The sequence below is a fragment of the Pleurodeles waltl genome, chromosome 1_1 (assembly GCF_031143425.1).
Source record: "Pleurodeles waltl isolate 20211129_DDA chromosome 1_1, aPleWal1.hap1.20221129, whole genome shotgun sequence".
NCBI lineage: Eukaryota > Metazoa > Chordata > Amphibia > Caudata > Salamandridae > Pleurodeles > Pleurodeles waltl.
The window spans coordinates 447,928,789-447,954,400 of record NC_090436.1 but is presented as its reverse complement, the minus strand read 5'-3'; the positions used below and the strand labels follow the sequence as shown (position 1 = coordinate 447,954,400).

Here is a 25,612-nt window from a genome sequence, read left to right as displayed (position 1 = left end):
TTTTTGAAACAATGTTTTCAGCCTGCCAAGCTTGTCAAAGTTGACATTGAAATTATCAATGGAAGGCAAAATATTTGCTACGCTTGTCTCATGCATGGGGGGGCTAACACATTTCAGAAATCACATATGCTACACCTGTTCTCATCCCACAGCAGCCTTGATTACTAAGCATGAAATAACTTCCATTTGAAAGTAACAGACACACTGAGCGAATCAAAGGGACGGGAATACCCTTAAAGTAGCAAGCTAAATTAGGCGCCAACACATTACCTACGTCGTGCAACGCCACCTGTTTGCAAATCATTGAATGGCTTACAGGAGATTCACATTCACTTCCGCTGAGGGAAAAACCTCCTTTTCACCATTCAAGCATTTGAAATCAAAGGGCAGCTCCCACACCTCATAGATGTAACTATCACCTAGATGTTCAAACCTGGCAATAGGAAAGCATTTCAAACACAAGGTGAATTGGAATGTTGATATTGGTAGGTATATCACTTCATGTATTAACCACACTGATGATGGTGTTTCAACTACTGTAAAAGGCAACTTTCCAGCTTCTCTATTTTAAGCAAGATGTAACTAGCTTCCATTTTTGCCGTTATCTGTTGTTAATGTGTAAAGTGAATGTGCCGAATATTTCTTTGGAGTTACCTTGCTTCCAGGCACGCGACCCGCCTTCAGAACTTGTCAAGTCCAACTCAGCTGCATAATGGACCTAAGCTGACTTTGCACTTGCTGTAAAAATGGCATATTGTTCTCAATAATGTCATTGGCAGAAGACACAATGTTGTTTAATATGTATATGTGAGTGGACAGTGTGTTCAAACCAGTATCGACAACGGCTAAAGCTTTCTTCAAGTTTCTCTTATCTATTTGCCTTAAACGAGCGGCAGCTTCCATTTGTGAAAGCTACAAAATTTCATTATAAATTGCATATAAAAAAAATGTTTGCATGGTTTTCTAGGACCTAACAAGAAATATTGCAGTTCTTTGTCCTCCGGAAGGAGAGAGAAGTGTTCTTTTACAACAAGTAACGTGAATGTTTACAACCATTGTGGGCATAACTTAGCAACGCTGTATGCAGTAACTATACCTGTATGTTGTATAGTGACATATCAAGGGTCCAGTCATCTTGCTTGAAAACTCTGTGTTGAGTTGATAAAACGTGCATGACAACCATTTGTGTCCACTGGCTACAATAATCACCTTTTGAGACAGGAAAGTTGTGAATTAAAAGTACTGTTCAGAACCATACCATTGATCTGTTCTTCTGTAAAGTTCACAATACAATTTTTGCCAATTGCCAAATATAGTGATGGAGGGAATACTGGGTACATTTATTTATTTCACTTTTGCTACCCCAAGGCAAGTATTGTTCAAGAAAATCAATTATAGTGGAATGCCCTAAATAAAGCTTCCATGCCTTGTATCTGTCAATCGTTTGTTCCTCAAACCATTTTTATTGACTTATTCCAATAAGCATATCCTTGGATGGCTAACTGGGAAAAAAACAAGTCTGAAAATTAATTTACTGGCGGTTAGCATTGTCCTTGCTTTTGATGTTGGTAATTTGCAATAATATGACTTGGCATTTGGGACACCATGCCCATACAAAAAGTTAATTTTCCTACATATGTTTTGCAACTCCCCACTGGTGGAGTTGGACAATGTTCAGATTGTGTGCAATTAAAAACTACTTGGGAGTACTAGCACAATGTGCACAATGGTGCCCATAAAAAGGTAATAGAACATTTTCCCAAAATTTGTAGTGTTCATATATAAAAGTTCACTTTTAAACACAGTATAATTCGAGCTCAGAAAGCATAGAATCAACTGTTTAAACATCCCAGTTGTCAGAAACAATCCCAGGTGTAATAATGTAATTTATTGAAATTTTAAAAATGTATGGACTTTGTATCACTTCTATTGGACCAAATATATCAAAAGATACTTTATGCCAAGCAAATTTCGTCTGGAACTGAAACAGCAGAAATGTTCACAAGGTACAAGTCTCTTTGCACTTTGCTGGAAGACAAATAAGACTTTAAAACCTCATCCACCAGCTCAACAGCAGAGCGTTCAGGAAGATAATGGGCATGTATAAGCAGAAAAAAGACAGTGACAAATCCGATCCATAGAAGGAAAGCAATATAATTCACAGATATTACCATAGAAGAATCAAATTGTTGCTTTTAAGCCAATTAAAAAGCTTACGTATTCCATGTGCTGAAGAAGGTAAAGAAAAATCATCAATTTCTGCTAAAAAACCAGAAGCAGTATGTGCAAAATCTGGAGCTGGTGCTGGAGAAACAGAATCCTAACTGTTTGTGTTGCATTTGTAACTTGCAAACTAACATTTGTGACATTTCTTGTTGATGTAGCAGTAACTGGAAGCAAAAAAAGTTAATTCTCCACCCTTCCCAACCTCGGGGAAATAATTTCAGCATTGTTTAATGCTGGAAAAGGTATCTACTGTATAGTAGTAAGAGGGGCAAGGGACCAACCCAGGAATCCTAGTGGTCTACTGTGCAGGAGCAACCTCATCCTATTGTGCAGGATTGGCCACATGATGCAACTTAATGTGATCAATGGAGACAAAGCGGTTCTCTTTGGAGCCAGGCATTGATGGTACGATAACAGTTCTTTTACCTTGTATTCCAAAAACCGGCACCAGTACCTGGTAGGATGGGCCAAATTCTTTCTTCACTGGTATTTTGTTTCTCAAACCAGGTCCCCAATTTTCAGAACCCAGCCTGTGAGTATTCTTGAAGCCCTCATCCCCAAGGTGATGGCATGTGCTAAGGCATGTTCATCTTGGAACTGTTGTAATTCGTGCAAGACAGTGACTTGTTCATTGATATCAAAAGGTGTTTCTGCCACCACTGTGCCAGGACCATCAATATCTGGATGTACATAGGGATGCCAAACAGGACTTCATAAAGGGTATAACCTCTCAAAAATCTTCTAGGCAGATTATTTAGTGCTCTGTGGACTCCATACAAATGATGGCTCCAACTACGACCTGAGCCTTGTACTCTAGCTGTTAAGGATTGCTTTAAGTCCTATTTTTTTCTTTCCACTACTGAATTTCCCTCGGGATGGTAGGGATTAGAATAACCTATCGTTCCCATGGTGTCCTTAGATGCGCTAGAGGCAAAAGCAGGGGCCTGGTCCGAGAGGTATGTTGCGACTGCATATGTCCAAAAACAGTTCGCGCATCAGCCACCCGTTGTGGCCACACCCTTATGAGTCTGTTGCAAGTAGAATGTATTTGTATGCACCATCTAAATTTAGGGGACAAACAGTGGTTCAGGTATAAACACTCCATAGGCTTATTTGTGATTAGGATGGGTGTCTGCAGTGGGCGTTTTATGGTGGAGCTTTTAATTTGTTGACAGATGTCACAGCTATGGACATACTGTTTGGTCTGTTTGTATAAACCGTTCCACCAATAGCGTTTTTGCAGAAGAGCGATGGTAACCAATGCACCAGCATGGGCAGAAGCAACACCCTCATGAGTTGCTTTGATCAGTTCTAGCCTACGATCTTGGTTGGGTATCACAAGATCACCCACCCATGGTATTGTTACAAAGGGGATGTTTTGGGCACTTAGGTTGTAGGAATATTTGTTGGGGTATGCATTTGGTAAAGGCTTGCCTTCAGCCACAGCATTCACGGCAGCCAAGATGTCATCATCCACCCTTGTATGACTACAAGTTATTGCAGCAACAGATGTTATAGCAACTGCAGATTTCTCAGCTTAATCAGCTTCCTACGACGTGTATTCCAGCATGTTGGTGGCCCAGCTTATGTTTTACATGAGTCCGTAGCAGTTTGTCTTTAAGCCCATATTGCTGCTACCCTACCCCACCCAAGTGCTAGAGAAAGCAATCCACGCACAGCTACGGAATTTCATCAAGGCCAACAACTCCCTGGACAGCTCCCAGTCAGGCATCCACAGCAATCACAGCATGGAGACAGCACTCCTGGCTGCCACTGATGACATCCGATTACTCCTAGATCGCGGCCACACCTCAGCACTCATGATCCTCGACCTCTCAGCAGCTTTTCGACACTGTCTCCCACAGCACTTTGCACCAGATTCCACGACATAGGAATCCGCGTAAGAGCCCCGGAATGGATCCACTCCTTCCTCTCTGGGAGGACGCAGAGGGTCAGGCTCCCACCCTACACCTCCAGATCCACAGGAGTCAACTGCGGAGTCCCCCAAGGATCCTCACTGAGTCCCACACTGTTCAACATATACATGACCCCTCTTGCTGCCATCGTCAGAAGCCACTGTATGAACATCGTGTGTCATATGCCGATGACACACAACTTATCATTTCCCTCACAGAAGACCTGGACATGGCCAAAAGGAACTTTCACGCAGGAATGGAAGCTGTCGCCACCTGATGAGAGAAAGCTGCCTCAAGCTCAACTCCAAGACGGAGCTCATTATCTTCAGAAACGCCACCTCAGCTTGGGACAACTCATGATGGCCCACATCCCTCGGAGCCCCCCGCGCCAACCGAGCACGCCTGCAACTTAGGAATCATCCTTGACTCCTCCCTATCCATGACCCGCCAGGTAAACTTTCACCTCCTCCTGCTGGCACACACTACGCAAACTCTGGAAGATCTTCAGATGGATCCCAGTAGACTGCCGCAAGACAGTCACTCACGTCTTAGTCGTGAGCAAGCTCGACTACAGCAACGCCCTCTACTCCGGCACCTCAACTAGGAACATCATAAAACATCAACTCATCCAGAACGCTGCTGCCAGACTCACTTAACACTTGAGGGCCCTCCACTGGCTACCGGTCGAGGAGCGAATCACCTTCAAACTTCTCACCCACACGTACAAGGCCATACACAACGCAGGACCAGCCTACCTGAACCATTGCATCTCCTTCCACACCTCCGCCAGATCCCTTCGCTCTGCCCAGATGGCCCTTTTTCTTGGGTCTGAAGTTTTGGATCAAAAACATCAGTGGTAGTCATTGCGTCTAACGTGGATGCATTGTTTCTGTGTTTGGAATGGTGGCTTTGGTTGTAGCTTCAAGGGCTGGGATCTGAGTAATGACACGCTTCCCTGGGCTAGTGGTCTACTTGATGACTGCCAACTGAGCTGCACTCAGTATTGTTTCTGTTGGTGCTAAATGCATTTCAGCATTGGAGTATAAGTGCAATTTATACGCTATGGGTACTGTGCTACCTTCATTAAATGTGACATATGTGAGTCCTATGGCATTGCTGGGCCTACTAACCTCCCCATTTGATAGCACTCTTATCAGAAAGTTTGCCCTGTTGGGCCTCACACTAGCAAAACGCTGCATAGCTATTAAATGGATGAGTGCAGCCTCCTCTGAATACGCTGATTGTCTCAGAGATGTCACCGACTGGGCTACTGCTGAAGAGATCTGCATGAAACTTGTCCGCATTGATATTATACTAGAAGACGACCTCCAGGCCTGGGCGGCCATGTTCACATCTCCAGAATCCCACTACTGGGAAACCTACTGATCACCTATCTGACACAGTCCATGTCCAGCAAATTGTATAGCTCTACTACATCATCATTATGTATCCGTATCTGATTTTTGTTCAGTGACCCTTTTGCGCAAAAGCTGAGGTGGGGAGAGGTTAAATGTGTTGAAAAGATCTTGTTGATGGAATGTTTGATTCACCGCTAAAGGTTCTATGTTGCTGTATACAGTATTGTTGATAATTGTCTCACCAGAAAACTCAATAAAGATCATTTAAAAAACATGTGAATCCCATCACACCCAGAAAGACCCAGATTACCAATTTTCTTTTTTCCACAGGTGTGTAATTGCCTTGCTTCAAGCATGCAAGAGAATTTGTGTATAGTGTGGTGGCTAATGTTTGCTTGAGAAATCAGGACCGATCAAAACGTAAAGTGGCTTTATATGCTGTGCATAATCTGGAATATGAATCCCAACAAGGATTGCAGTTTTTTAATATGGTTTGGTGGTTGTAGTTGTGCACACTTCTTTAAGAAGTATGGTGCCAGACGTTCCCCTCATTTAAAAGCTTGTATCCCAGAAACAGGACTCTGAGGAAAACAATTTTAGTTTTCTTAAATTTTAATTTGTAGCCATAGTCAGCAAGTCCCAGTACAATGCAATTTACCAGGCCCAGATGTGTGCTGAGGTAGTCATCCGTTAGATATCATCTACATAATGCAACGCCTCAGGCTCAATACCATGTAATATTGATGTCACACAGGCTGAGAACAGTCCTGGACTGTTCTTATACCCTTGAGGAAATTAGCAAAAGCAATGCTGAGAGCCTAATATAGAAAATGATCTTTGATCCCGGCTTAAAGGTGCTAGATTTTAGCAGAAAAACCTGTTGGAAATATCCAGGGTTGTTTTGTATGTAGAGTTGTTCATAAGAGCTGAACTATGTGGGTTTTGAAAGACAAATGCGCGTGTATGACTGTTTAAATGTCTGTAATCTAAGGCTATTCTGTAAAAATGGTCCATCGTATCAACGGCAAACAAAGGGTTATTCATAGCTGATACGCCGGGTTCAGTTACTCCTTGGTCCCCTAGTTGTGAGAGAATCTCCCACACTAAGGCTTTAGCATCATGATTTATTGGATTTGAAGGTTGTATTTTTAGATTAGACTGTATAGATATAACATGATAAGGAGAGTCCTTATGCCAACCCACGTGGTTGTGGTACAGCGCTGGAGCCTATGCCAGAGCCCAATCTGCAGCATAGACTTCTTTTACTGGATCTGGAACTAGGACTGAAAAAGATGCCAAAATGACACCATTCCCTTGTGGGAGCGTTTGGACAAATTCTGGCTGCCAATTTTTTTCTGCCAGAAGAATGTCATTGCTTAGCATTAATCTTTCCCAGAAAACTACTGTAATTGTGCGCTTAATGCCCCTCTCAGTTTGAATTTTTAATTTGTAAACCCCGTCAGCTGGGGTGATGCACCTATCTGGGGTTTTGACTTAATGGTAGTCATTAGTTGCTTTCACCTCCAGAAACTCTTGAAGATTCGTGCAAACTATTGTGACCTCTGCTGTGCTGTCAAGCAGAGTCACTGCCCACATCCTGTCCATCAGTAGGGTTCTCAATATGTGTGGCGTACTTAGCCCAAAGTGCTGCAACCTTCTTTTTAAATTGAGGTTTGTGTTGTGGAAGTTTATCTTCCTTTTTTAACATGTCAGTTGAGCCTCGTGAGTCCTCTTTTGATTTCACATATTCGTTTCTGTGTTCTGATCGCCCACCTTTCTTGGTTCGTATGTCAAATGAGTCTTTAAAGGTACAAGAAGGGCGTATTTCGGTATATTGATATCTGTCAGGAGGTTCCATATTGTCACGATTTCTAATATTGTAGCATTTCTCCGAGGTCTACGACTGCGGAGCTTCTCTTCATTGTTCTACTTTATCTTCATTAGATTTTTTTTATTGCCCTAGCGTTTTTTAGAACCTTCCAGCATTTGCTTTGTATTATCTTTCTCAGAATTACTTTTAAGCTGTGGCTTACACAGTTTGGCCTCCAGGTTCCTGGCCTATTCTAGTATAAGAAATAATCTTTTGATAACTTGCATTCCAGGTATATCTGTGGAACTTGTGTGTGTTGTTGGTGTATTGCCAATGCTATGCTACTGCTTTCCCTTTAATATTACTTAAAATTATTGAGGAGACTGTGACAAAATTCCCTATTAATTTAATTTCCAAATCCAGGGCCTGGGTAGCCCCGTGTTCAATATATTTCAGCATATCCAGTAAATTTGCCAGAGTTGGTGTACCATGGATTGTGGTAAACACTGCAGCAAATACGATACCCCAAGTGGCACAGTCATTTATGGAGGGAACCATTCTAAATGGCAAGCAAACAGTGACAATTCTGTGTTTGTCTTTGGGTCCCATATGGGGAAACACTGCTTCCAGCTGATTAATTTTTTTGTGCAGTCCAAAATGGAATTTCTTCATGTTTGGTGGGAGCCTTACCCATAATTGCATTAATAGTTGCAGGGCTTATCTCTGGTGTAGGCAGTTGTTGAGCAGCTGGAGCAGCCTGCTGTAGGGCGGTGTTTAGTCAGCATTTCGAATTGTATTAAGCGTCTCTATGTTCTAACTACAGTTATTATATATTGGATGCCGATCTGCTGCCTGTAAGTTTTGTATATTTGGAAATGGTGTGTAGGCAGCTAGAACTGGCCAGGACGCCCAATCACTACTTAGGGTGTCCTAATCTAACGTTATCAGTATATGAAACCAATTATTGATATGTCAGTGGTGTTTCTAGATATTGATAAGCTCTATTTTATGCAAGTGTGTTAGCTACAGTACGTGTGTGAAAAGTGTTTTGTATTTGCATCAACTGCAGGAAAAGTGACCTATAAGTAGAACAGTTGTGTTCTGTACTCATTGTGTGCCTCTACCATGCATGTAACATCTCCAACCCCATTGGCAAGCCCATTATCAAGTAAATATTGTGTGACAGGTTGTCTACAATTTACAGGAATTGCCACCGGCTGTGCCATATTCAAAGGGCAAAATTCAGAGATGGAAACACCAAATGGTGTTCTTTTTAAGGTTCAAGCTTGAACAACCTATAGACTAAGATGGGTACTACCTATTTAGCTGAGGAGAATTCTGCCCTACCACCACAGACAACTCTGTATAAAGGTGATTAGGGTAACTTTGGTATGTAAAAAAACATTTCCTCAGAAGATCCGTTAAGTATATATCAAGCCAATGTTGCTAGCGCCATGTCTTATGGTTCCTATTATGGTAATAAGACTGTGTGTTTAGGGCTGCAACATCACAGAGTCTGGGAGACTGTGTCAAAGGGAAGATGTGGAAACAGACCATACCCCTTTTGTTCAGTTACTTACAAATGCCAAGGCAAGACATAAGATGCAAACTGGATTTTAATGCATTTATTGAAGCAATTGCATCCTAGTATAAAAACCATGAGCTGCAATAATAAAGCAGATGAAAAACAAGACGGAATCATCATTACAACCAGAAGGAGATAAACAACCCCACCATTTTGTATGATTCTAGAAAGCCTAGAGATTCCTATCTGAACCCTATGTTTAGATCGGAGAGCAGGGCACAGAGTGCACGTTGTACAAACGGCTGATAAAAATGTGCAGAGCAAACAACTGTCTTTATGGAAAGAGGCAGTTGATTAAAATGTAAAATCAATGAGCTAAAAGCTGGCTGTGCTAAAAATATGTAAAGAAATAAAATGCATATGAATGTAAAAGGCATAGGCTATAGGCCTAATGCTAAAATAAGGGTGCCCAATATAGGTGCTAAAGGGGTCCTACAACACCACAAACGTAACATCTCCACCCCCATTAGATAGCCCGTTTAAAAGTAAATGTTGTGCGACCGAATGCTAGACCTGTCACATCCCTAGGATGGTCTTCCCCAAAACATTTTGCCTATTTGCCTCATATTTTTGCTTATTCTTTTTGTGGGGGTTAGGACTGTGAGCCCTTTACCACTGCTGCCCAGTGCTAAAGTGCATGTGCTTCTCCCCTAAACATGGTAACATACTATATCTACAATTGGGATATTTAATGTACTTATAAGTTCCTTGTGAAGGGGTATACCATGTACTCAAGGCCTGTAAATTAAATGCTACTCATGGGCCTGCAGCACTGATTGTGCCACTCACTGAAGTGTCCCTTTAAACATGTCTGAGGCCTGCCACTGTATAGCCTGTGTGTGCACTGTAACTGCCACTTGGACTTGGCAATTAAAACCCCTTGCCAAGCCTGAAACTCCCCTTTTGTTACATGTGTCACCCCTAAAGTAGGCCTATCCAGCCCATAGGGGAGGGAGCTATGTAACTAAAAGGTATTTCATGTACTTTTAGGTCTTTCTTGTCCTGGTAGTGACAAACAACCACATTCGTTTTTCACTACTGTGAGGCCTACTCCTCTCATAGACTAGCATTTGGAAATCCTTAATACACTTTTAACCTATAATTCTTGATTAGAAAGACATAGTTCCATCATTTTTCATATCTTGGGAATGGAAATGATAAATCCACTTTAATGGTAAAGTTGGATTTAACATTATTATTTTTAGAAATTCCACTTTTAGAAAGTGAAAAAAAATATATAGGGCAACCCAGTCTTCCCCTAGGAACTGGATACAGACAATCTGCAAATACCAAATGCTCCTAGAGGAATTATTTTGATACTATTTGTGTTCATTCACAATGGTCAAACAGATCCAATCTTTGCGGACTCGTCTATATGGAGCGGGTACCCACATAGATAGATGTCTGAAGCCTGCTGGCCTTTGGCATTTAGTAAAGTTTCACTTGGTTTTGAATCAACTGTGTCCCATGGAGGATTTGCTACAGGTTTCCCAGTTTGTATATGTGGATCTGGAAACTTTAAAATGGCTGCCGTTTTTGCAGTGGTTGTCATGTGATGTCCTTGGGGTTTAAATGTGCCCTTCAAAAGTTCAGCGTTTCACGCTGACTCGTCATAGCAGAGAGATGAGCCACAGAGACAGATGCTTGCGGTCTCTTATAGGAAGGTGAGTGGTATTTGAGGGACCCTCAAGGTATCTGTTAATTAACACAATATGGGTTCAGGCTAATGAGGATATTTGCCTGTGGTTTTTTTGTAAGCTTTATTCCTCCTCTTTTGCACTGGGCAGCAGCTTGAGGCATTGGTACATATAATATGTAAGTAGAGCCTGATCAAGATGTTGTTGGGTGATTCTGTGTGGTTACTACAATTCACTTTCTCATTTTTAACTTCTGGTATTGGGGGATTCCATATGTTTGGTTTATGCGTTAAGATTTCCTACTTTTAGGTCATTTGGAGTGAATTTTGGCTTTCTTACACACGTTTTTCGGATTGGAGTAGTATTAACACCATTTGTTTTGGTGCACTTTGGTTTAACAGGCCGTACACCTGGTGTGTTTTGGTCCTGTTTACGTACTATCTCATTTAACATTTATTGTATGTAGGTATGACTTTAGTTTTGTATCTTCTGTCAACACTGAGACCTGAAGATGGTCTGAAGGTTCTCTGTTTGCCATTGCAGACTGAAACATCGACAACTCCTCATTGACAAGCCACAGTGAAATTCACTTGGTTAGATAGTAAATTAATGTATTGTCTTTGATTAAGAGGTGCCTTATTACTCCTCCCTGGGGTCTTTGGATGAGATTACATATATTTATATAATAATGTGATCGTGGTAGGAGGATGTACAGTGTTGATGATCAATTGATACGGATTACAGTGTTGATGATCAATGGATACATATGTTTGTGTATTTTTTTTCGAGGTTAATCTGTTGCTAATACAGTTAATTTGAATAGTACATACATACATATATACTTACATACATACATGGTTCATTTATTGAAGATTAGATATGTTTGACCATTGTGATTGAACACAAATAGTATCAAAGTAATTCCACTAGGAGCATTTGTTATTTGCAGATTGCACTTTTATAAAGTGGGCATTTCTCTGCTCTTATAGTTCTGTGTGCCTGCAGCCTGTCTCCAGTGCAGGTCTGGGGTGGGTGACAGCTAAACTTTGTGCATTCCCTCTAGACAGCCAGAAACACAGGAAGCTTGGTTGTGTCTGAGTCTCATCTGCATTCTTATGGCTCTTCCTGGGCGGAAGGGTGTTGACACTTAAACCTGAATAGGCAGTGCTTGTCCGACACAAAGGTCTGATTACCCCTACCAACAGTCTGGATCCGGGGCTGAGGACGAAAGGATACTTGTGCACTTCTAAGACCCTTCTTTGAAGTCACCACTACTTCAAAGGCACATTTGGGTATAAGTACTGGGTCTCCAACCCCACCAAATCAGACAGTTCTGAACCTACAACTGGGCTGTGTCAGAAGAACTGCTGTGCTGCATCGAGGATTGTCACTCTGCTGTACTGCTGACCTGGAGAGACTGCTTATCTGCTGTGCTGCCCTCTGCCTGCTAATCTCTGACTTTGCTGGGGAAGAGCTGGACTCTGTCTTGCACCCCAAGTGATCTTCAAGGGTTTGATTGCTTGCCTCCTGTTTCCAGAGACTTGGAGATATCTAAGTCTCTATCCTTGCTCCGGTGCCTGATTCATTGGAAGTGGACCCAAATACTTCCACTAGTGAAATCGATGTGTTTCCTGCCTGCTGGAAGTAGCAATGAGTGCATCGACCCTGTTGTGGGAGCAGAACCGCCGCATCACCTTCGGAACCAGCGCTTCGCCATTGCCCCATCACCGCATTTGAGCCATCGTAGTGCCACCACTGCTGAAGGAAGATCAGCGCTTCCCTTCTGTACATGGAAAAACCTGGCGCATCAGCTTTGGAATCACCGCATCGCAGCACCGGCACTTCACCTATAGAACTAATGCATTGCCTGCACTGCGTGAGGAAAATCAACGCATCTAATGTTCACGACCAGGATCAAGGTACTCTTTTCCCTGGGCCTGCAGGGCTCCTGTACCCAACCCACACTCTATCGCGGTTGCCTTGAATTGTTGACTTTGGCCTGGCCCAGCGCAACCTCAAATAACCCTTAAAGAACTATTTGCTCCTAAGCGATGGAACTCTTTTATTGTTTAAAAATACATAACTCTAATTCTACTCAATGGATTTTTGTTGTTTTGGTCTTTATTTCTTTATAGAAATATTGGCTATGTTTCTAAACTTGTATGGCCTGTTTTTGTGGTGTTTTCATTGTGTTACTGTGTGTGTCTGCACAATTACTTTACACAGTGCCTGTCTGGATAAGCTTGGCTGGTCTGTGCCAAGCTACCAGAGGGTGAGCACAGGTTATCTTTTAGTGTGTATCTGACTTACCCTAACTAGAATAGTGGTTCCTGCTTGTACACTCTACTCTAAACCAGAAATCCTACTTCTAACACAGCACGTCTACAGTTTACTGGAATAACTGCTGGATTTGCCATTTTGTACAAAAAAGAATTTATAAATTGAAACTCCAAGTCAGGTATCCTTTTAAATGTTCATGTTTGAACAACCTATAGACAAATATAGTTGCTACCTATACAGCTGAGGAGTAGTTTTCCCTAACACCACAGACGTCTCAATATAAAGGTTAATAGGGCACCTTAGACATACAAGAGGTAACTACTCAGAGGATCAGTTAAATAAGTACCTGACCTTGATACGTTGGTGCCATCATGTTATGTGGTTCCTACTTTGGTAATAGGACTGCATGTTTAGGATGACCGCACTGTAGAGTATGGGAAACTGAGTGCAATCCAGACCTTTAGTACCTGTCGGTCTAGCTCCTGGCTAGTTCACAGTGCCTCACCCAAACCTCCAAACCCCCTTGGGTAAAAGGTGATTATGGCAACCTGACCATGACACTGACTTCCTAGGGAAGCTGTAGCAACAGATCATACCCTTTTTACTCAGTTACTCACGCATGCCAAGGCGAGATACAAAGATGTGTGGTATGCATTTATTGAAACTGTTGCAATCTAGTATACAAAGAGTGTGCTGCGATAATTGGGCAGATGAAACAAAGCAAAGTAATCATCATTACGATCAGGGTAAAGAAGATAAACTAGCCAACCATGACGATTTGTGGTTCTGGATGTTTTAGTGTTTCTAGAGATATCTACGTAACTCTATGTCTATATCTGAGAGCATAGTGGTTGTAACCCTCTGTCTGGCGTGATCGGCCCCATACCTGGGTAAATTTTCAGGAATCAGCCTTATTAGCGCCAGCCCCATGCCTGGTTAAATTATTCTGAATCGCCCTGTTGTGTAGATGGCAATCCTCTCAGGGAGCTGGCAGATCAACATCAGCCAATCTGCGTGTCGCACAGAATGTGTCCCAGGATTGTCATGGCCGGAACATGCCTTCTTATGGGAATACCCAGCAGAAGGGACTTTCTATTACTGTCTTGAGATGTATAGCAGAGATTAATGGTTTCTTGTTATTAAGAAGCCCTTACTGAAATCCAGAACCCCTGGTCAGTGATTGGATGCAGTGGTCAACATTTAATTTGCTAGTGTGGGGGTTTGCTGTGAGGACAAGATGACTTCCTGATGTGGAGCTCCTGGCAAATTTGGTGCAATTCTGCTCTAAACGTTTGCATGAGGTCCCATTTGAAGGTACAGGTGGGATACGAAGGTGTAGTAGGGACCAGTCAGCAATCCTGGTGGTCTATCTGAGGACTGCATAGATCGAGAGGGATCCACAGATGGTGCAGAAAGGTGTGGCATACCTCTTCCTCAAGGCTTTACCTACTATGTTGGTCTGCACAGAGGAAATTTGTTGGCTGATGAATTCTCCTGGGACCAGACCTAAGCAAGAATAGGTATGGCGGAATGGGGCCTGATCTACACAAAAGCGGTTGGAGGGTTGACCCTGGGGTTCGACCTCCGCCACAAAATCTGGTGGTCAAGTTGAGGGTGATGTGACCAGTAACAGCAATGATTGGGGGGGCATGGCCCATGAGTCTTTCCCCTCCCCCTTCCCCTTCTCCTCCTCTCCCTTAATATGAAAGGCAAGTGGGAGGGTAGAGCTGCAGAACTGTTGGTTGATCTAGGTGGAGAGCATCCGAGGATAAATAATACCCTGATTGTATTATGGACATGTGGAAACACAACAGGTATCCCATTGTCATAGCCCTGCAGGTGGTTGACAGACCACAGGACACATGCAGGAGTGAGAAAGGGAGGGCAGTACCTCTTCGATTGGGGTGAAGTGGGCCATAAGTAAATGGTGTGCTAGTGGACGCCGCTATCCCCTCTGGCAAGAAAGTGCAGGTGAGGTCATGGGTGATCACTCTAATAACGCCCCATAAAATTAAGTAGTGTAACTCTTTGTGGAAAAATGTGTCTAAATGGGGCAAGACAGGCCCTGAATTTGTCGGCCCATCAAAGATACTAGTAGTAAAGTATGCAATCAAGAAGGACCACACCAGGTAAGAATCAGGTGAACATTGTACAAATGACCAAATAGCAAAGCAGAAAAAAAAAAAGCACTGGACCTTGGTTCAGGCAGTATTGGCAGTTATCTGTGAGACCATTCGCACTGTAGAACATAAGGTAGATGGTGTAGTACTGGATATCTTGCAGCTGGAAGCGAACTCAGAAAGGTCACCGAGACAGTTTTGTGTGTGTGTGTGTGTGTGTGTGTGTGTGTATAGAAGGCACACATAGTAAGGGATATTGATGCTAAAAAAGAGGAGGGTCTTCAAATGAGGGAAGATATCAAATGGCTTTTGTTGAAGGCTGAAGATGAAAAGAGGTGCTCTTGCAGGACAGTATTTGTACGATGGGAGAACTGGAGAAATTCAATTGATCGTCTGAACTTTAGTTGAGTCGTTTCTACTGAACACCTTTCAGCCCAAAGTGCTATCCAAGTTGTTTTCTTTTGAGAGGGTGCATGGAGGGCCGGTGTCTCCTCCAAAACGAGGAAATAGACCAGGGGCAGTAATAGCACACATCTTAAATGATTGATTTAGGGAAATGCTATTTTATAGGCTTCACAGCTTTAGGGCCCAATACCGTTCGAGAACACCTCTTAATTTTTCCTGACGTAACACAGTCAGTGTGGTCCCACTATATTCCACTGTAGGGCCGTTGGTGCTCTACAGAAAAAGAAGTGAAAGCTGAAATATATAATGATGTTCCTGGGCAAACTACAGGTTCATGGAGAGGGTAAAACGTAGCACTTTAATACTCTCCAAGAAGCCTGGTAGTGGTTGTAAGGATGGCAAACTACTGGAAAGAGAGCTCTACCATTTAAAGAAACTTGAGTCTTGGGCTGCAGCCAAAACGTGGGGCAGGCATCGTAATCACTGCTGAGGTCATGGCAGATGAACCCCCAGGTGCAGACTAAGAAGAGTTGGTGACCAAAAGTGGATTCTCATCAAGGTGACAGCACTGGTGGCCAAGATGAGTAACTATTAAGAGGGACATGGGTACTGAGTTTAATTAAATTGTAGTTCTGAATTGGGGATGTGTTGTTGATCCCACTTTCAAACTGAGGGTGGATGGGTGATTGATGCATGTCGATTTATTGTGCTCTTTCTCGCCAGGTTGACAGCACTGCTGCCAAGGAAACAGATGAGTAACTGTTACTGGAGAGGGACAAGTTTATTGAATGTAATTAAACTCTAGTTCTTCATTGGGGGTATGTTGGTAATCCCACTTTCAATGTTTGGGTGATGAGTGCATAAAGATCTGTTGTGCTTCTCCTCCACTTCCCAAGGAGAAGGTGCCTCCCAGGTAAGCCTCAACATTGCTGCTGGTGCTTCCAACTGCCGGCATTGCCCCCTCCCCCCCCCCCCCCCCTCCCCCAGGCTTTGTTCCATCCACTAGTTGAGGGAATTGGTGGTTAATGTTGGATTACAAGTGCAGTGTGCTATGTGAACTGTGGTGGTGTGTGGGTAAGTTTAGGTCAGAGGGGCAGGTATGTGGGGTGGGGGTGTTTAAGTCCATGTTACATGATATTATTATGGTCTAATTTTTTCTTTTTTTTTTAAGTCAAGTTGTGAGTAACGTTATGAACCACAAACTAGACCACATGATACAGGTAACTGCATGCTTATAAAGAAATATGAACTCTTCAGTATGACATGGAATATGATTGGTATGGAGATCAAATGAGAGGGTAGTATTTTTTTTTATTGTTTTTTTTTTTTTAGTTAAAATCTTTTTATTGAGTTTCAAATACAAACGATCATGAATAAAGAAAACATAACTGTTACAGTACAAACCCCCAACAAAGTACGATCACTGGGATCTTTGGTTCTGGTGTTTAGTTCATGGAGGTACAATGGGAAGCCCAGGCTTAAAAGTGCAGACATTATCAGCATTACTTTTTTCTCAAAGAAAAAAAAAAAGGAGGAACAAATGACAAAAGGCAATTGGTAATTGCTACACTGGGAATCACTCATGAGGCAGTGAGTATTGCAACTATACAAGTGTACCTCCATGTACATTGCATGTACTAATAAGAAGGCCTCGGAGACGAACACAGGGTAGGTGGGCAGAAGAGAAGTATATCCTTCCATGACATCCCCATACAATTGCAATTGACCATTTACATAGAGTAACGCCACAAAATAAAATGATGGACGGACTGCTGAAACTTTTTTAAACACTCACCCCCAGTTACAGATGTTAGTTTAATCCATTGTTGTTTTGCTCTATAAGTCACCCCAGTTTGGACCCAGCCATATGCAAATCAGTCTAGACCCTGCTCCATATGGAAACAGTCCAGCCCGAGCTGCAAGGCCAGGTCCTCCCTGGGTGGAAATAAGTATCCTGGGACCGGTTTTGGGGTATCACCCCTCACCAACCAGGCTAGCTTGAATCCAGTGGTGCAGTGAGTAAGGGGCTCATGTCTGGGCATACCCAGTTTCATAGAGGTCCCCTAATGTCAGTAGTCCATATTGTTTTCAGGCTGTCTGCCCAGAGGATGGCAGGAAAACCCTCAGTGGGATTCTTGGTGAGTATCCCTGCTGGGAGCGTTGTATCAAGCTACTCTCTCACAAACTCAGCTGAATAGCTACTACGAGGTCTGGTAAGTCCTTTGTGTTGTGCCCTAGGTAGTAAAAGGTTTAGCAATTTTTCTGCATGCATGCATGCTAAGCCATGGCCACTTCCTCTCTTTGGGGCTATAGCTGTCAGTCACCGGGTGGCCAAAATGTCCCCCTAAGTGGTAGTAGACTCTCCTCCCATTGTTCCATGTCAGTGAGGTCACTAAAGAATTAAGTGCCAGATCTACGAAGCTTAGTGTTTGCGATTAGTAAATTGCTACTTTTTGTGATTCTTGATTTGGTAATCGCAAACACTAATGTACCAAAGTGTGTTTTACACTTTTTGTGATTCACAGTAGGTCGCAAGTAGACCTACCTCATTAATATTAATAAGGTACATCTCAGTTTGTGACCCATTGGTAATCTCAAAACTCATAGGGATGGTGGCCTTCAGTGGTCAGCAGTCCACCATGTCTGTGATTGCTTTTCAATATAGAAAACTTTTTTTTTTCTTAAGTGCAGTCTGTTTTCCTTAAAGGAAAATGGGATTCATTAAAAAAAAAAAAAAAAAGTTTTCTGTTTAATTTTTTAAGAGTAGACAGTGGTCCATGCCTGCTCTTACAAAATATATATTTTTCAATCTCAAATGGGAAGAGATTCCATGGGGACCCATTCCCTTTTGCAAATGGCTTAGCACCAACTTCAATTTGGTGTTACAATGTGAATGTTTTGCAACCGCATTTCAGTCACAAAACATTGGTTCATGCCAATGTGAATCGGTATTAGGAAGTGACGCCTTAAACACACCCCTTCAAAATACCGATTACCAGTTCGAAATTGTGATTCTGTAACAGGTTATCGAATTGCAGTTTTGGCTTTGAACATTTGAAAGTGCCTTTTTGCATCTGCAATCGGCTGATTGCAGAATTTACCTACGCCCGCATCGTGCTGCATACCTGTGTGCCCCTGTGGTCCTCGGGGCTGCTGTTCCTTCTGCTGGCCTCCACGTCTCCCCCCCGCCGTCGCCTGACATCGCGACCGTTGTGTGGGGGGAACGTTTGACGGGACAGGACGGGACTACATTACCCAGGTCCCCTTGCACCCCGGAAGCAGAACCAACGCATTTTGCGCACCCGAAGGCGCTATTAAACTGATCTTGCCCCCCGTCTCGCGGGACCGCGCCGGGCTAAGCCCGGGCAAAGGGCGGGCCGTTGTGTGGCCGTTAGGGGGCCGGAAGGGGTCGGGTTGGGCCAATTCGCTAAGCTGCTAATTGCTTCTATCTAATCTGTTAATGCTTTAGTAAGCTGTATACTTGGGCTCCATTTAGTTATTGTGCCTTCTGGGTCAGATACACTTGTTGTTTTGTGTTATTGCTGATATATGTAGGCGCCCTATACTTTGTTACGATATAAAAGTTTTGTGTAGGGCAGGGCTATAAATACTAGACAGTCCATCAAGTATTTTATCAATACTAGTAGTGGTTGTTATATACGTGAGGGTGGTGTAGAATGGCTACAAATATTTCCACCCTGGATAATTATTTGGTTAAAATGGTGAGCAAGATAAACATTGATAGAAGGAAATCCTTAGGGAAGGGGTCCACCTCAGAAATGTTTTCTTCTGTAGGCAATGGCAGCAGTTCTATTATGGTGGATCCCCTTAATATTGAAGCTTTCCCTTTGGAAAACTCAGCCATTTTACCCTTAGTTTTAGAACCATCAATTCAAGACCCATTGGAGCCCCCGAGTGAGTCCGCATTGTCTCACTCTCCTCCTAAGAGAGCTGTTAGAAAATGCAGAAAAACGCAAATTAAGCAGGGGAACGTACATCTTAAACCAACGATAGAATTTGGTCATAGAAGTAATGTAGCTAATAACGAGATTATAATTAATAAGGACGATGTGAATTGTGATCTCTTGGGTCACATCGCTAAGCTATTTGAGGAAAAACTAGACCATATGACTAAACCTCTTATGGAAAAAATTGAATTGCTATCTACGGAGGTATCTAGGTTGGGTGGTCTTTTAGATAAGATGTGTAAGGAACAGACTATAAAACAATCTGAGTTACCCGTCCATCCCGGTAACTCTGCACAATTGGTTGTAGCACAGAGGTCATGTTTACCAGAATCTAGGGAGCCACCATGTATGGTGGATAGTACCCCACATATAAAAGCAGCTGCATCTAATATCATTACCCAGGTGAGGTACACTACTCCCGTGAACAGACCAAATCATATTAATCTCCCACCTGATTGTGAACCATATGTCATAGTCCTTTCGAATGTTCCTCCCTTAGACCCAACAGCAATGAATTTCCGTGAGGAATCACATGATTCTCTCAAACGGAAATCAGTTGCTTGGTTAAACAAAAATTGTGGTTTCCCCCCACATCTATCCGATCATATACTGTCCACTAGACGGGTATCATGGATCGGAAACGCGAAGAAAAAATGTAAGGGGGATTGTGTAATTATTAACTTTAGGCACCCTCAACATGTTGCGACTGTTCTTCTTAGAGCAGCTTCTTTGGATGTAGAGGAGTCTGACGTGGGTGTGCATTCTCTGGGTTATTTTTATAGACATTTAGCCAGTATATCAGAATTTTCTAAAACGCACAGACTCTTGACTAATAGAAGAAACGCAAATCTTTATATTCCAATTGAAAATAGACTTTCGGTACTGAGTACTTTGGATGAAAACGATTGACTCCCACGAGTAGGGGAATCTATCACAGAAATGTTAGTATACACCCAGACGTGGGAACAAAAACAGAGTATAGAATATTTAAAACCGAAACTTATAGTACCTTCGAGCCCCAGAAATTCATGGACAGTTAAATTGGTAAATTGCGTTAAATCCCATTATTCTATTTTGAGTGAGGTAATCAGTTTGGGCGTACCTGATAAGTGCCTCACAGTGACTATGGAGGTTAATGACGTTAGTAAAGATTATAATCAAGACAAAGAGTTAAATCCTTTTGTTGAACTAGAGGATGTTATAGAAAACGACAACCTACCAATAGTATTAGATTCACCCTGTGTAAAAGGGAAAACAAATATTAGATTGATATCTTGGAATATAGCTGGCTTAGCCAGGAACCTTGAGGATGTGGTATGGTGTTCCTATATTGAGAATTACGCTGTCATATTCCTACAGGAAACATGGATGGTAGAAACCCCCCATAGGTTGGGGTATAAAACATACTGTTCTTATGCTATTCCATCAACTAGAGGTATTAGGAAGTGACGCCTTAAACACACCCCTTCTAAATACCGATTACCAGTTCGAAATTGTGATTCTGTAACAGGTTATCGAATTGCAGTTTTGGCTTTGAACATTTGAAAGTGCCTTTTTGCATCTGCAATCGGCCCAATTCTGCCAATCGGGCTGTTTGTGAAAGCAAAAAAGCTATGTACATCTGGCCCCTAAGTTCCTGGAAGTGATTGAGGGGGTATTTTGTGCAGTAGGTTAGTATGATGATAAAACAGTCTGGGGAGTACCACTAGCTTTGTGATTGCTATCCTGCCCATTACGCCTAGTCTAAGTACTTGAAGGAGGAGGGTTCCTACTGAAGCTGTGTGTCCTGGAGACCTGGCAGACCTCTTGTGTGATCTGGCTTGCTGTGACTAAGCAACACAACAAAATTAACTTTTCAGACACTCATCCCCAGTCACAGTTCTGGGTTAAATCCATTGTTCTTTTGCTCACCACGCCACCCCAGTTGGACTCCGCCATATGCAAAACAGTCTTGACCCTGTTCCCCTTTGTGAACAGTCCAGTCCGAACTGCCAGGCCAGGTCCTTCCTGGACCAGAAACCAGCATCCTGGGACAAGTTTTGGGGTATCATCCCTCATCAGCCAAGCTAGCTTGAATCCAGTGGTGCAGTGAGCGGACTCGTGTCCTGGCATACCCTGGTAACTTAGGTCGAACATAGCAACACAAGATGATAGACAGAGTGCTGATACTTTTCAGACACTCACCTTTTAATTACAGCTCTGGGTTAAATCCATCAGTCGACTGATTTGCATATGGCTGGGTCCAAACTGGGTTGATGTGGCAGGCAAAATAATGATGTATTCAAGCCAGATCTGTGACTGGGGGTGAGAGTTCAAAAAGTTTTAACACTCCATTCATCATTTTATTTTGTGATGTTGCCATGTACGCCCTAATGGCCAGGGAATGCCAGACGTGGGTCCCATGTTCAGTGTGCCACTGTAACCAAACTATACTCAATTGCAGGTAGGGGGGCTATGGGCAAGGAAGCACAAAGACAGTTGAGCAGGTACACATTTTCATGACTTCACGACACTTAATTTTTAGGCCAAGTTAAAAAATACTACTGGGCTTCTTTAGCTGATTTTGTGTCTAACTCTCTAATGGCGCCTCGATGTAAATACTACAACTTGTAACGTACGTTTGTTCTGCTTGCTATTACTCGGGATCTGGCTTGTTTAATTGGTTTTGTTTATTTGTGTTTCGTAGTTTGACTCTAATGCCCTTAATTAACCTTGTTAGAGCTAAGGAATTTAGTATTCCTTGCTTGGTCCCCCTGTAATCTGAACCTTGCTGGACTTGTAAAATAGGGTCTTCTTTGTTATAAATCATAGTAAACTTATACTGTACATCCCACCAGAAGAATTCAGTCCCCGTTGCACTGTTTACGTGCATGAGAAGTCTCTTGACTTCCGTAGATTCCGTTGCAGAAAAAGATGCACACAGGCAAGCGCGCCCAATTACTCTCGGTGGGACAGGACAGTCAAAATGCACCTATTTGTTAGATGGAAGCACAAAACTATATCCATGGCGTTAGGCGTGCAGGGAATTATGGCCTCGCCGAGTCTTCACTACGGTGAACGAGACAGTATTGTCTGTGTGAGGGGTTGTGGCAGGCGAGGTGGGGGTGATGTTGTGTGATTCAAGGGCAGTGTTGTATCATCTACAGATGCCTGGCTCCAGGCCTTCCTTTGTGTCTCTCCCTCCCTGGGTGAAGCAGTTTCCAGGCCGGGGAGTGGTGCTTGCTTCAGTGAACAGCCAGTTGTTTAAAATCTGTCTAGAATAGTTTCAAATTCCCCCTGAGCTCGGAGAGGAAGGGGAGGGGTGGGAGCTGAGGAGGAGGAGGAGGCTGGGGGAGGGGAAGAGACGAGAGGAGGTAGGTGAAGGAGGTGGCGGGCTGTTGTCTCTGCTACCACCCTCTCCTGGTCAAAGCTGTCGGTCATCCGCCGTTACCAAGACAAAGGGGCGTGTCACTGGTAGACCACGAACCAATGGCTGGCAACGCTGCTTCTGGTCGCCATGGCGACGGGGTTGTTCCCGGGGAGGCTGTGAGCGGCTGACCGGTGCTGCCAATCGGCGCTGAGTGCAGCATGTACGGCAAAAGCAAGAGCGGCGGCGTGCCGTCCGACAATCAGGCCCGCGAGAAGTGAGTGCAGGCGGCGGGGCTGGGGAGGTCGGGCGGATGTCGTCAGTGCGTCTTGGTGCAGTGGGACATAATGTACTCTTGCCGTGGCAGTGCAGCTCGATTCCACTGGGCACATGTTCACAAACCTGCGCACCTGGAACGTCACCGTGTCTGCTCCGGGACACTCAGCCGGGCTGGGATGCTGTACATTCTGCTTATCGTTTAGTGGCACAGTCTTGGAGGGCAGTTTTATTCATATGTATAATAATTAAGCAGCAGAAGTATTTTACAGGTTTGATACCTGCGGGAATCGTATTTCGAGTGGGCAGAAGTGACATCTAACAAACCGCAAAGGACTGGTTCATGTATTTGGGCGATGCGTGTTTTTGTTGGGTTATCATTTATTACTGTAGGATGTAGACAAACGCTTCTTTCTGGGACGACAAATTACCTTTTGAGATTACATTTTACCTCTACAAAGGGCGAATGTGAAACAATGTGTTTCTGCTGTCAGCTGGGTATGTACTTTTTTCCTAGGATCCCCCGTAATGCTTCATTGAGTGTTGCAGCGACAGGAGCTCACAGTTTGTGACACCTGGTACGACAGGCACGGGGTTGCTGTTCGTGCATCATTAACTTCAGGCACATGCAGTTTGCACAGTCAGTACTAGGTTGCCCGTTGGGCTCTTCGGTGACCCTCGGGTGGTGCCGGAGAAGAGGTCTCTGCACCATCGCCTATCAGACCTGAGCTCCCGTCTCTGTCATAACTTACGTAACACAGGAAGCGGCGTGTAGCGCCCCTTTTAAAACGAGCCAGTGTCGCCTTCTCTTGTACACAACCACCTGCCTCCCTGTCTGCATACAGTCCGTGGGACATGACCAATTTGGAGTTTAAGTGAGGCGGGGTTTAACTGGTTTGCTTTAATGTTGTGTATGTGACCGAAAGCATTTCTATCGATACATTTAGGCATCGATAGTCAGTCTCCAGTGGTGGATAAAATAGTAAATCGAACATTGTGCTTTGAATCGAAATTATGTTTCCAGGCGCTATACTCGTTTCTTGCCACGGTTGTATTACACTATAGACATTCCTCGTTTCTTCCTGTGGTGCTTGGCTTGCGTGGGGTGCAAAGGTCTCCAGCGCAGAATCGGAGGTCAGGCATATTTAACCTGACCATGATTCGGATTGGACTGCCTCCTTGCGCAGGAAGGAGACGTACGAAGGGCACACATAATGCCTCTAGCGTTTGCACACATAATGCTTCTAGTTCCTGCACACACACTGACTGCTTCCTACACAGTCAGGGACACATGGGCGTGGAATGACGAGGGCCCCGCTGCCTGCACCGGAAAGGAGCGCTGCACGTGAGTTGTCTCTCTGCCACCTGCACATGGCGAGTAATGAGATGCACGCACTCACTGCCTCTACTTCATGCGTTAAGGGCGAGGGTGAATTGATACAGCCTGCGGAACCTTTTGGTGAGTGCACACAGCCGTTCTCGGCTATATGCACGCTACTCCGGGTTCCCTGTCTCATACCAGGTATCTGATGCTCACCCCACAAGGTTGCCTGGCAAACCCCACCCGCAGACGCGTTAGAGCCGTTCTTTCTGCAGACTGTCGAAGGTGCACCGCAATGTGAAAGAGGAACTCTGATGCCACTTCACAGCTCTGACACACAGCCTTTTCAGGTAATCAGGAGGGGCTGAGTGGGGCGCCAAGAAATGTGCACACCGGTGAATGACATCCAGACAAACCCCTGGACCAAATGTTTTAATTTCTATACTCTAGGTTTTCGGAGAATGGTTTCCTAGGCACACAACACTGCTAAAGGTGCACCACCGAACAGTTATCTCACGAAAGAAGCCAGCGGTTGCATAACTGATGAGCTCATCTGTTGTTTTAGATTGTTTCTCATGGATTCAGACAGCGAGGCAGTCCATAGTTTCCACTTCTTTGCAGTTTAGCGTGACATGATTAATGTCAGAAAATAAACTAATACCTCCAGTGTAGAGTAATGTAATTTTCCCGCCTGATGAGGGTCAAGTGGAGATAATGGGCACGTTCCAAAATGATGCTTGTACGGTCCCTGCCTACACCATGATTGGCTGTTAGGATTTATTAACATGTATGGACTCGGGAGCCCACATTTCCAATCAACTGTACCTAAGGTGTGTCTGATCCTGCATGGTCCTCTTGGGGGGCGGAAATGGGGGGGGAGGACCTCTTAACACTCGGCTCCTCGTGCACATGCGTACCGAGACCCTCCCTGATTAGAACACGAATAGGGGATATGGTTTAGTGGGGAGGATCCGATCATACATTCATACAAATTGAGCTGTAAACAGTGGTTGGGGGTGAGCAGAGCAGGCTTTGATTTTATTAATGTTTATATATAGGGCGGAGCAAGCAATTGTATAGTCAAAGCGCATTGCATGTTGCATGGGCAACAAAACATTTGTTTTTCTAGAAACCCTTAATATATTATTATATGACGAGACACCTTTCTACTATGTGTACAAACATGCTTTTAGTTCTGATTCCCAGTGAGCCAGAAGGTCGCCTTGCGGTAATGCGAAGGCTCTAGATAACCTTAGTTGTTTTAAGGATCTGAAGCTGCTCGCATAACTTAAAATGGGTGTCCTCTAAACATATAATTAACTGTAATAGAGTGTTAAGAATGCATGCAGAGTTTTAGAAAGCGA

General features: G+C 43.6%; 1 protein-coding gene across 6 annotated transcripts in view; it reads left to right on the top strand.

The window, feature by feature from the left end:
* SSBP2 (single stranded DNA binding protein 2) overlaps positions 1-25,612 on the top strand; it is a 919,192-nt gene that overhangs the window by 52,407 nt on the left and 841,173 nt on the right. The window contains exon 1 of one of the 6 annotated variants that reach the window (XM_069224660.1): positions 22,645-22,928. The exons of 4 other annotated variants lie outside the window; for them this stretch is intronic. In XM_069224660.1, coding sequence (XP_069080761.1) covers positions 22,873-22,928 — 56 coding nt within the window. In that variant the 5' untranslated portion in view covers positions 22,645-22,872. Of the gene's footprint in view, positions 1-22,644; positions 22,929-25,612 lie in introns of those variants that run through there. One more of the 6 variants, XM_069224626.1, reaches the window with a different exon arrangement.